This window comes from Octodon degus, unplaced genomic scaffold (genome assembly GCF_000260255.1).
Source record: "Octodon degus isolate 3935 unplaced genomic scaffold, OctDeg1.0 scaffold00015, whole genome shotgun sequence".
NCBI classification, from domain to species: domain Eukaryota; kingdom Metazoa; phylum Chordata; class Mammalia; order Rodentia; family Octodontidae; genus Octodon; species Octodon degus.
Window position 1 is genome coordinate 19,473,971 of NW_004524591.1, and position 13,216 is coordinate 19,487,186.

At 43.9% G+C, this 13,216-nt stretch overlaps 1 protein-coding gene across 2 annotated transcripts in view; it reads left to right on the forward strand.

Annotated features, from left to right (window-relative positions):
• Chn2 (chimerin 2) overlaps positions 1–13,216 on the forward strand; it is a 295,082-nt gene that overhangs the window by 251,432 nt on the left and 30,434 nt on the right. Inside the window, exon 1 of one of the 2 annotated variants that reach the window (XM_023709883.1) lies at positions 8,923–9,011. The exons of the other annotated variant lie outside the window; for it this stretch is intronic. Within the exon in view, the coding sequence (XP_023565651.1) occupies positions 9,009–9,011 (3 nt within the window). The 5' untranslated portion in view covers positions 8,923–9,008. Of the gene's footprint in view, positions 1–8,922; positions 9,012–13,216 lie in introns of those variants that run through there. 2 annotated transcript variants of the gene reach the window in all.

Below are 13,216 nucleotides of genomic sequence, written 5' to 3' on the forward strand. Positions count from 1 at the left end.
GGGAAGCGCTTATTCTACTGAGCCATCTCCCCAGCCCTTTGGATAAAAATTTTTAATGGACCTATAAGTGTAAAAAAAAATGTGCTTTAAAATGTTTGAGTCATTTAAAATGCCTTCAGCCCAAATCATTATTGAGATACTGTAAAATCTAAAAATCCTCTTAGCTGTATTATACACATTCAGATGTAAATTTCTGGCTTTGGATAAGTTTACTTGTAGAGAATCTATTGTTATAGGAACATGACAGTACTTATTCTTTATTCTTCTTTTCCTGACTCTCACTAATAACTAACAATACTGAATATGACTGAAGCATCATGGTGCAACATTTCTATTCTAAAACATTTAGTCCTTTTGGCTCAAGGTGAGCATATATGCAAGAATTTAATCTAAATGTTATTTTTAGGTGCAATAGTGGCAATTTATGCTTTTTTAAAAGATTTTTTAATTTCTATCAGTACAGGCCATAAAACAGCATGTCTAAGGCCTCACAGAGAGTAAATCCCTCTCCAGTACCTCCTAGATTAGGAGTTGTCACATCCCAGAATGCTACGTCCCCATTTGCTGTGCATTTCTGAGAGTTTCTGTTAAAAAATAACAATCCAGCTACCAAATTCAAACACTACACTTTAGATGCATGCAGTTTCTAGTTTTCTTTACAGTGTAGCTTATTTTTCTCCTAAAATAAAACAAAACTGAGCTCCTACTACAAGGGTAAAACAAAACCAATGAAAACTTGGAAAACACATTTCTGTTCCTCTCTGGAAAAATTTGTTTTTGTCCCCATTCCTATTATAAAAGTATTATAGGCCAGAAGATATTTCAGTGGCATAAGTGCCTGCTTGGCAAGTACAAGGTCCTAAGTTCAAGACCTGGTACCAAAAAAAAAGTATTATAATAAAAAGAATTTCAAAGGATAAAGAAAATGTAGACATTGGTCTATTCCTGTGCATTTGGGATTTTTATTTTTATTTATTTTTGTATTTTAGGGAAGGGTCTACAGGATGTTCAGGGTCTTACTACTATATCAGACTCATAGTGATCTACCTGTTTACAGCCTCCCAACTGCTGGGATTACAGGTGTGCACCATCACGCCCAGTCTCAGTTGCTGTCTCAGTGCACCCCGGGGGTCAGGGCCAGCGCAGCAGGCCCAGGGATTGAACCCCTGGCCCCTGCTCCTGCTTGCTGGTGCTTTAATTTGCTGAGCTATTTGGCCGGCCCTACATTTGGGATTTTTAAATGTATCTATAAGCATGGAAATTTTGTAGCCTGCTCTTTTCACAAAGCATTATAGCCAACTATACTGTTCATAAACATCGTGTTGATTGTTGCATGAGGGTCACATGCACTCAGTTATTTCATAATGCTGGCTTGCACACAATATGGTCCTAAATTTAAAATAATAATAAGAAAATAAAATAAAAATAATGATGCTATGAATACTTCTCTGTATCGAGGATCATTTCCTTAGAATAGAGACTTAGACATTGAATTATTGAATCTTAAGGCATATTAGTGTTTTGAAATTCTTGATACATGTGGCCAAATGACTTTTTATAATGATTTTAACAAATCTGCTTTGTCTGGTAATTTCCTGCCTGTGCTCTGCATGCTTTTCAGTCTTTCTTTTTCCCTCTCCCTCTTCCTATATTCTGTTGAGCTGGAGCAGTCTGCAGCAGCACGGGCACTAATCAGACATGCTGTTACATGCTGGATCATGGTGGCTTTTCAGGCTCAGGACCTGGCTTTTCTTTTTGCTGCGTGTATATTTTAATTACAAAACAAGAATATGAACTGAACATTTTAAAATCATCTCAATTATTTGACAACTCATCACATCATTAAGAGAGAGAAATCTGACCTGAATAAAAGTTTAATTTTATGAGAAACTTTGGTTAGACAGTTTGTTCATATGGAAGTTAAAACTTGTTTTAAAAAGAACCTGGCAATAAAAACAGCTTCTATCCTGAAATAACTGTGTATAAAAGCAACATGAGGACCTGACTTTTTGACCAGGGTCTGCAACCAATTGACTGTTGCAGAACCTGGGAAAGTCCTAAGGGATTGGGCTGGACCAGACATGCTCATTTATTTTTATTTATTTATTTATGTATTTATGTATTTATTGGCAGAATCGGGAATTGAACTCAGACCCTTGCACTTGCCAAGGAAGTGCTTATTCTACTGAGCCATCTCCCCGGCCTCCGTGTACACTTATTGAGAAACTTTGTTGAGTGCTCTCTGTGGTTCTTGGTACAAAACAGCTTAAAATCCTGGATCCTTTCTCAGGACACGAAACTCACTAGGGCACACCAATGTGGAGGCAGAACCACATGGAGCTTGAGTGTCAATTCTGGAGGCAGTTGGTTCTGTGTTCAGGAGCTAGTTCTGATGGCATCAGCTTAAAAAGAGAACACTCTCTTGGGCTCCATTTCTTCATATGTAAAATGAGATGATAATCACTAAGCCATAGGTGTGCAGATTGGATGGATCATATGCAATGTGTGGTCAGTAAATGTTAGGAGTTTTGTTTCTCGGGTTTGTTACTGACACAATTCCGATACATGTCATGTTGTGTGTGGCAGAGCCTGTGTGTGCAGACATAGCCTCACAAAAGAGCAGTGGGTCTTGAGCCCTGAGCATTGAGAAAATGTGGGAAAGTAGGAAGAGGCACAGCCTGGAGGTAGGTCGAGCCACAGGCTATGTCTGCTGTGTTTCCCTGCTCTGGAAGTGTGTCATGGCCACCACAAACGCAGAATGGACTCCCCAGCCGATATGTATTTTGATGTATTTCGATGATGTGCCACACCCAACAAAAGGATATACAAAATTATATTGTTCCTATAATGAGGTTTTGTGGGGGAAAGAGAGATACAGTCTCACAAGAAGATCCAAACATGGCTTGATGGAGATGGGAGGGACAAGGAGCTTAGGGCTGCACGATGCTCGGGAGATAGAGCTGATGAAGAGCTGAAGTGAGGGGACTTGGACAGTTTGAACTTTTCACCAGCACTAGGTGAGAGGCCCTGCTGACCCGCTTACTGACTTGAAAGCTCAGGCCAAAAACCACTAAGGGAGCCAGGCTCTGTTCTATGATGTAGTTTTATGGTAAGCACAGAAAATCCCAATGGATTCCTTCTACCCATAAAAGCAAAAACAGTCTGATTCACTCTCCTTACCCCTTGTCCTTTCTAAGTCTGCTCTGGAGCACACCACAGTCCTGCTCTACCATCCTCGCTCTTCTAACCCTGTTCTCTCTCTCCCCCACTGTCTTCCTAGGGTGGTCCTCAGTCAGGTTTCCTGCCCTACTCTTGTAAGGATTCCTTTCTCAGGTGTGAAAGAGAAGGGGAGAAAATAAAGATATTGCTTAGTGTGGGAGGGCTGCCGAAAAAGCAAGGGTCCTTGGGAAGGAGGCAGGGAAACAAAGAATTTATCAGGTTGCTTTGGGGGAGGAGTTTGCATGGACTATACGGTGTCCTAACAGACTCTGATTGAGGAAAGCTTCATACGTGAAAAGCAAAAGAAGAAATTGGAGGTTAACCAGGGAGAAGAAGGTGGAAGTCAGCCCAGGGGCAGCTCCTCATTGGTTCTGGGGTCCCCGTGCTACACTGACTTACCACCACAATGACCCATCTTTCTTGTCAAGGTGATTGTTCAGTTTCGTGTGGTCAGAACTCATTGCTCTTTCTCAGTCCCTGTCAAACCCTACATATAAGCCATATTTGGTCCTCTTTCCACTAGGCTTCCAGGATATTAGACCTCCCTCCTTTCTCTCTTCTCTCTTCTCTCTGGCTACTTTCATCCCTATGTCCTGGCCTCTAAAGAGCCTGCTCATTCCTGTGGCTTCTGCTCTCCACCTGCGCGTGTTCTTTTCCATGTGCCTGCGAAATTCCTAGGAGCAGCGCTCCAGCACCTCCTCTCCCTCCACCCTGCTCCAGGGTTGCAGATCCAACTGTCCTTTCAGTGTTAATATATCTGAACTAGAGTGCCTGGCCTTCCCTCTCACGGGCCCCTCCCTCAGTCCTTTTGATCTTCTTCAATGGAAACACCACACTGCTGCGTAGCTGCAGACCTGCAATGTGGTCCTAGGCTTCTGCTGTTCTTGTGCACATTGTGTCCAGTCTTGCAGCTTAGAAATCCTAGAGAGTCTGCCTCCAAAAGGACACTCAGACTTTGTCCACTTCTGACCACCTCCACAGTTCCGCCCGAATTCAGGACACTGTCTTCTCTTTCTTTGAGCTGTGGCAGCCTCCTGCAGCTCCTCTCCCTGTTCCCTCTCTGCCTCTTATGGTCCTCACCATGAAAGGCAGAGCTCATGCCTTTAAAGCTGCTTAGATCACAATGCAAGTCCATTCAGAGCACTGCACTGGCTGGCTGCTCACTTCCCCTGACGTCTAGTGGAAATCTTCACTCCCTCCTGAAGCTCCTGGTTCCCTCACTCACCCTCCAGAGCGAGTACTCTTGCTATGTCTGCTCCTTGCCATTTCTTGAACATGGTCCCATCACACAGCCTTTGCATTTGCTGCAGCCTCTGTCTGGAGTGCTCTTCTTCCAGATGTCAGCATGGCTTGCACTTGACCACCCGCCAGTATTGGCCCAGAGGTCACCTGCTCAATCAGTGATACCTTCTTTGACCCCCTTAGTTTAAATTGCAGCTCCTCTCCCATCATTCCTTGTGTTCCTGCATTATGCTTCTGCATAGCATATATTATTCTCTAAAATGATATAGAATACATGCATTAGTTTTGTTTATCATTGTCTCAGTTATTTTTCTCTCATTGCTGGGACAAAATACCCAATGCACAAAATTAAGGAAAGAAAGGCTTAATTAGTTCACAGTTGGTGGAAGTTTCAGTCAGTAATCAGTTGGCTCCAAGGCAGGGTGGCATGGCACAGGGGCAATAGTCTGAGGAAGCAGAAGACAGCAAGAGCAACAAGAGCAAAGGGGGTAAGAATAAGCCTCTTTTCCGCTCTTATATTGTAAGTAAGCTACCCCACCCCCACCCCCACCCCACGACAGGTCTAGCACTCACACAATCTCTGTGTCCTCCTCTTGCACAGGGATGAGGAGGTTTACAAAGTAAGGACTCTGGCTTTCTGAGTTGACACAATGAATCAACCATTGTAATCATCTACCTTCCAGGAGGACAGAGATTTTTCTCACTTGTCCGCTGCTGTGTGACACTGGCCTATCACCATGCCTGGTAAACAATAGATGCTCAGGTACTCCATAGAGAGGTGCTGAAAGAGGGATGGGAGGGAGGAAAAATAGAAAGGAGGGAAGGAGGAAATGCTGATATCTAAGTATAATTTTGTCACATTGAAAAAGAACTGGGGTCAGATTGTGGCCTGCACTGGCTTCCCCTGGAACAGTCACCCTCCACATCAGCGTGACCCTCTCTCCTTCCAGAGCCCGCAGTGCAGCCAAAAGTGCGGCATCATCCCATGTACTCTAATATTCCATCTGGGAAGGGACAAGAGGGCTGTTGATGTAGCGTGAGGCTGGGCTTGCCAACACACACACACACACACACACACACACACACACACACACACACGAAGTCCATGGTAGAGTCTGAAAGTCCCAGTCACCACTCACTCAAGAATCCAACCCAGAAATAAACCTATCATTTTATTTGGGATGCCCAGGCATCCATAGTTCAGAATATGGAGTTCTTAAATCTCCCTGGGATCTTTCTTGGGCAGTGTCAGCTGCACAGCTGTGAATGGCCTTAAGGGCTATTTTGTATGGCAGATTGTTCACTGTACAAAGCACAGTAGAGGATCTGAGATATTTTTAGTTATGAAATTTCTCAATAGGCATCTCTGTCATTTACGACCTAGGATGATTCGTGTGCAGAAAATACTTGGCTAATTTGATCTTTTTTGTGGGGACGGTGTCTTGCTATATAGCTGGGGCTAGTCCTGCACTCACTTTTGTAGCCCTCAGGCTGGTCTCGAACTTGCAGTGATCCTCCTGCGTCAACCTCCTTTTAGGGTGCTATGATTACAGGCATGCGTTGCCACACCCAGTTCCTAATTTGATCTTTCGTCTTTAGACAAAAGTCCAGCTTACTCCAACTGCTGATTGGAGTGTGGTAGGCAGTACTTAAGGCTCTGCTGGATGGATTCTGTAGGGAGCCTCCACATTGCCACTCTGTAGGGTAACAAGAGAACCATCTGGCAAACATATGGCCCCCAGCAGAGATTTCTCAGGCTCAACCCAGTGAGTTACAGTGGGAAGAACAAACACTAGAGAAACACACCTGGGCTTTGCTATCAAGTTAGGTGTCATGAACGGGAAATTGGGTGCTGTGACTTTTGTAATAAATCCCATAAGTCAATCATTTGGGGCACTTACTTCTTTGGCCAGAAGTGGAGAGTCAGGTGACAAGAATGAAAACATAAAAGAGGTGAACATAGTACATAAAAAGAGAATGGCATAGGGAAGGGGGAAAAACAGCTGGGTTAATCTTGGTTAATAGTTGCTTCTTTGGGCTGGTGAGATGGCTCAGTGGTCTAAAGCACCTACTTAGAACAAGCTTAGCAAAGCACAAGGGACCACGGTTCAATCCCCAGCACCACATGCCAGCCAGCCCCACCCCCTGGTGGGCTGAGCTGGCCACACACACACACACACACACACACACACACAAATAAATGAATTAATTAATTTAAAAAAAATAGTTGCTTCTTTAAACTCTACATGGTTTATTTGAGTCTTAGTTTTATGAAACTTTACTCAAAGTGTTGTAAAGCACTCTAAAGGAGCTTGATTTGCCAATTGTTTCGTTCTGTTAAATGTAACTCTACCATGTTCTTAAGTTCAGCATTTAAGAAATTTATTTTTAAAGTTCTTATTTAAGGAAAATGTAGTGCTATAACCTAGTATAAAATTTTTTGTTGCTTACACAGTAACTATACATCATAACAAAACAACAACAACAAAAAAAAAAAAAAACACTAGTAAACATGTTTAAACGTGTGAGATGCCTAAGGTGCACTAACTTTTTGTCTGTGATATGGAACATGTTTCTACATTCAGTTAAGTCTGAGAAATACCAATCATATTTGTTGACATCCATCTCAGGAAAACAGCTAGACAAATCATATGACCAAGAAGCCACTGTAAGTTGTATTATCGACCCTGGAAACATCAGATCATATATCTGCTTCTATATACAGAACACAGTAGTCCATTTTAGAGACCAGGGACTCTTCAACTTTGGGTGAATGGAGACTGTTTTGAAGAAGACAAGCAAGTTGTAGGAGAGGGACAAGATTATTCCTTGGCACTTTTGTGTCACTCATCTTGAGGGTGGCCATCTGTCCCTGGAGAACAATCTGGTCAAAAGCAGGGCACATTGTGCTATCAGAGACAAAGGCCTGTCTACCTCCTCCCAAAACACAGCAGTTCTGGAGGTCAGAAGGAGTTTCAGATATGGTCCAGGGCTGCCACTGACCCCTGGTGCTGATGGACTCTCCAGAGACCAGGATTACACAGCTATAGCCAGCACAGTGGTGGGGAGGATGGCAGACCCGCCCCTGGACCTCCTTTCTCCAGCCGTCATGGGAATGAATTTGTAGTTCTATCGTATGCCTTTGTTGTCTTCCTCCTCTTTCAGGCCTGAAAACCACAAGCAAAAAAGATACCAAACACTCCCAGGGCAGTTTTTAAGATGAACAAGAAAGTTTCATTTCACAGTAGGAGAAAGTACTCAGCGTGCCTACAATCAATCAGGATGTTTCATAGTGATTGATAAAAGAACCCTCCCCTTTTGATTATCATTAAGCATGTGGGGCTTATTTCATTCAGTACTTCTAGTTTTCTTTTTACTTTCTAGCAGAAATAGAGAACTGGATCTAAAATACCACAGCAAAAGTAGAATGGAAAACTCCTATATATTATATATAAGAATGAGTATAGCCCTTTGCTGAATGTCCCTGGATCTGGGCAAGTGTTAATTTTTGGCAGCATTGGGGAAATCCTAAGCATTCCAGAATCATCGCTGGACCTTGGCACCTCAGACCTATGTGTGTAAAGTCAAGTGATGGGCTAAAGAAAAAAAGGAGCATGCTGACTTCTTATAAAATCCAAGTCATATTGGAAGCAAGGAAAATGGGAGGACTTCTGAAAACTGGGAATGTTTGTTTTTCAGGCAACAAACCTTTCCTGAGTGTTGGCTGTGTGCCGCTCACCAGAGATGGGCTGTTCCTGTATGGGCTACTTACAATTGCATTTTTAAGCTTTGAGAACTTGTAACAGGTCTCCAAGGGGCAGAACAGAGGGCTGAGCCTTGTCGTCAGCTACACTGGGTGCCCGGGACTTCCAGGAAAGAGCATCAGGGCATCTGGTTCTCATCCCCAGCACATCCTGAAAGCAGCTCAGTTTTCTCATCTGTGAAATGACAATAATGACACTGCTCTGCCTTCCCCATAGGTGACAGAAAGACATCATATATGTGTACATGTTAAATGGCACACATAAACAGAGTTGCTTTTAGAATCATTCCAGCTCCAAACCTGGCCTTGTACCTGAGGGCTAGTGCCTCTGGGCCTGACCTAGATGCTGGCTCCTCTGGTTTCCAGGGCTTCCTGTGGTCACCCCAGACATCTAGTCCAGAGACAAACGTAAGCTTCTGGACTCAGTATTAGAGTCTACCAAGAGTAAACCTACTAAATAAGTAGATAGTGGTGATAAGAAGCCTTGCAGTGGGCCTTGATTCCAGCTATTTTGTGGCTATGGCTATTTATTCCCTCATTGAGTAAGTCTAGTGCTACCTAGCTGGTGTCAGGTCCTGGGCATGACACTGCGGTTTTAATTGTGATGAAAAGCACAAGCAGTCCTGAGCTCATAAAGCCGGCAGGCTAGTGGGAGCCCTAGCTCATAATTTCAAAGTCATACTGATAGATGCCTGGCTATAAATTCTCAAAGTGACAGCAGGGAAGTGGTGGCAGGTGATGCTAGACAGGGGCCAGGGCCAGGAACACTTAAGTCTCATCAGTCATGGTATGTTTTTTCATCTTTGTCTTAAGAATCTATAAAGGTTTTATATGGTGCAATGTGGAGGGTGGGATGAATAGAAACAGAATAATGTTTTTGAGGGGGCTTCTTTTGAGACAGCGTCTCCCTATTGAAGTTCAGGCTGGCCTTGAGCTCACTTTGTAACCTAGGCTGGTGTCAAACTTGCAATGATTCTCCTGCCTCAGCCTCCCCAGTGCTGGGATTATAAGCATGTGGCACACACCCAGCTCCTAAGGCAATGTTTTGAGGAGACATGGATTGCTCGGGGGAAGGGAAAGCTTGTTCGGTAGCATTCATCACATTCATATTTCTGCTACTGTCCATTCGTCTATATTACCGCACTTGAGATTCTTTAAAGAATCCCATTCCCAGAAATTTGTATTTAGTCGGTCTGATATGGAGCTTGAGCACGTTGTTTTGGGGGTGTATGTTTAGGCCCAGATAATTCAGTAGAAGGAATAAAGTGAGGTTCTCCAGGTGCGATTCCAATGACCACAGCATCACCTGGGAACTTGGAGATATGGGCTCTCCCACCTCTCCTAGGTTGACCCAGGAGTGCTGGAGCTCAGCTCAGCAGCAGTTTACTGAGCTCCCAGGGACTCTGAAGCCACCCAGGTGTGGAGAGCGCAGCTGTACGGGGTTACATGCAAGGGCTCTGGATGTGCTTTAGTCTAGCTGTTCAGCAGCTCTGTAATGAGAGAGAGACCCTGGAACTCTTCTGACCCTCAGTCTCTTCACCTATAGAAAGAAAAGATGGGGTTAAAGGGGCTTAAAGGGCAGCCAGGCTGCAAGTTCGAGACCAGCCTGGGTTACAAAGTCAGCTCAAGGCCAGCCTGAACTGCAAGACCAAGGCTTTGCTAGATGTGCACACTAAATCTAACAGTGTTTATAATGTATTTTATGAAATCATTCCATATAATGGCTCTAGAACATAATTGGAGGAAACTCTAAAAACTACAAAAAATAATATAAAAGGAAGTGAGGATGAATGAAAATTTCTCCCCCAGAGAGAAAGTGTTGCTCATTGTCAGCACTTCAGTGCATGGGAGATATTTCAATGTTGTTTGGTATAGTCTGTGTATGTCTATACAAAAATGGGAGTCAGGCTGTGTAAGGTTCGGCAGCGTCTTTCTCACCTACATGATGACATGAGCTCATTTTTTCATCATTGAATGTTATTAATCATCTTAGTTAATGTTCACATCATATTCCACAAGGTTTTATACCATGGTTTAATCTTTCCCTTACATTTAGAATTTTGGCGTTTTCTAATTTTTGGTTCTTGACACTCTCTCTATATATCAATATGTGTACCTAAGAGCATCCTAGAACCAGACTCATGGGCTCAATGCACATCCACTCTTGAATTTTTCAGTGGGTGGCCACTCCCCATCCCATCCCCACACCTCAGGGCTCTCACATACAAATTGGCAGAACCATCAGCAGGATGTGAGAAAGCCTTCTCAGACATCCACACCAGCCTGGGAAATGCTGATTCCTATTATACATCCTACCAGTAGGCACAGCAATCTGCAGTGTAAGTGGCCGTCATATAAAGGAGGGTAAAGCTCAGGATGACAACACCCCAGGGAGATCCAGGCTCAAGGCAGAGGAGTGGTAAGGGCCCAGAAGTACAAACTCTGGGATTGGCAAGTACTCTCCAGGAACTGAAAGTGGTATGTCAGTACACTCTCCTTATATCATAGCACTGGTGCCTTGCTTACTTTTTTCTCATTGCTGGGACAAAATATCCAACACTTAGAACTAAGGAAGAAAAGGTTTCTTTAGCTCACAGTTTGTAACGATTTCAGTCTGTACTCGGCTGACTCCGAGGCAGGGTGGCATGGTGAGGAACAATTCAGGAAGCCAGAGACAGGGAAAGCAACAAGAGCCAAAGGGGGAGAACAAGCCTCTTTTCCTCCCTGTGTACATGGTATGCAGACTCCCCACCCTCGGGTGGATGCAGCACTCATACCATCTCCCACCCTCCTCTTGCACAGGCTCAGGGTATTTACAAGCTGAGGACCCTGGCCCCTGCTGAATCTCTTGGTTTAATAAAACTAAAACTTGTAAACTTCTCAATTTGACACAGTGTATCAACCATTACAACTGGAATATACTGGGAGTCTAGGAAAGTATTTTGCACTGTGGTACTCACCTTCTCTAGAGCTGGCGCCCCTGAGGTAGACATTGGCTGCTGCTGGAGCAACAGGTGGCCGACCAGAAACCAGATGAGGAGAGGGCCAGTGAGTACAGAAGGTCTGTGATGCCCTCTGGCCTCGGGATGCTGGCTCATTATAGGCAGAATGGAAGAGGGCACTTCTCCCTCTCCTGCCACCCCTTTCTCTTGGACAACCTACCTGTCCACAGGCACACTCAGAGCCCCAGTCCCCAGTGTCCTCTCACTCACCCATCCTTGCTTCCTTGTGTTCATCTGACAAAGGGTTGCACCCATCTTGTTACCTGACTCCCTCCTGGATCCAGGGTTCTAATCACAGAGAAAAAAGAGGACAGTGAGAGGCCTTAGAAAATAAAACTCAACCCTTATAAGAAAAACAAAAGGGGGGGGTTGGGGGATGGCTCAGTGGAATAAGCGCATCCCTGGCAAGTGCGAGGGCCTGAGTTCAATCCCCCCGGTTCCACAAAAAAAAAAAAAAGGAGAGGGAAGTGGAAGCCTTCTTTCATCATTGATTTATGACCCTACCCACTTGCCACAGTGTCTTTAGCAAAAGACAGGAGTGATCACATACCTCTTCTGTAAAAAACAAAAAAAAAATCAGTGCAGGGAACCTTACCTTCAATGGGGAGAAGAGTAACTGTGACAATCGGCTGCCACTGAGACATTCCCATGTGAATACTGGAGGGATGAGAGCCAGTTTAGAAGGTGGTTAAGGGTGTAGGGTTAGGGCCTGGTTAATGAACTTTAAGAGCCTTTTAGCAAACCTTTGCAGACAGCTGTGCATATGTGCCATAATTTGCCACCACTGTTTTAGTTATCAATTCCTGAAGGAACTGAAAACAAGTGCCCAAGCAGAACTTGTATGAAATTGTTCTTGGTGACCCCTTTCCTACTTGCCAAAACATGACAACAATCCACATGCCTATCAAATGATGAGTAGAACAATGGAATATGGTATGTCCACACTTCAACACACCTTAAAAACATTATACAAAGTAAAAAAGAACCAGACACAAAAACCACATAGCGTGTGGTTCTTTTTATATATGAAACACTGAGAATAGGCTAATTTATGCAGCCAAAAAACACATTGGTGATTCCCAAGCACTGGGAGGAAAAGGGATTGGATAGTGACCTTAAAGGGTAGAGGATTAATTCGGGTGGTGTGAGGTGGTCTGGCGCTAGGTAGTAGCAAGGGCTCTAGAACATTGTAATGGATTAAAAGCTACTGAATTATGTATTCTAAAATGGTAAATTTTTATGTTATATGTGCTTTACTACAACAAAAATATTAAACAAACTTGCTCTGGAGTGTTGGGGGTGCACTGAGCTAGTTAGTATTGCACACATTCTACCCATCAGTGGCTACAGCCTCGGAGAAGTTAAACCTCTAGTTCCTATTTCCTAGCCCGGACAGTGGAGGCCATTGGAACAGTACCCACTGGTAGGGCGAAAAATCTTAAATGAGTCAAACTACGTAAAGTACTAATCATGGCTAACACATTCCTACTGCCTGTGTTATTCGTTTAATCCAGTGTTCTCAACCAAGGCAACTTTTGCCTCCCCCGTGGCATTTGGCAATACCTGAAGATACTGCCAGTGGTCACAATTGGGACTGTCCTCCTAGCATCTAGTGGAGATAGGCCAAAGGTCCTCCCCAGTATCTTACAATACACCAGAGAGACCTCCACCCCAACAGAAATTATCCTGATCAAAATGTCAGCAGTTCCAGGGAGAATCCCTGTTTTAAACAGAACATGAAGAAACGAATATATAGATAAAATAGGTCAAATGGAAGTTTCTGTTAGAAAAAGACCGTCAGCAAAAGTCATCGGTGCCTGCTGTGTATAGAGAGCTGTATGTGACATTGTGGGAGACGTAAAGGGAACCAAGGAGCTGTCCTCGAGGGGCTTAGACGAAGAAGAGCTCTGTGTGAGTGCATTTTGGAACAAGGAGGTTTTTACCAGGAGACTTTTGTAATTGTTTCCCTTTAATAAGAGGGTGACCTGAG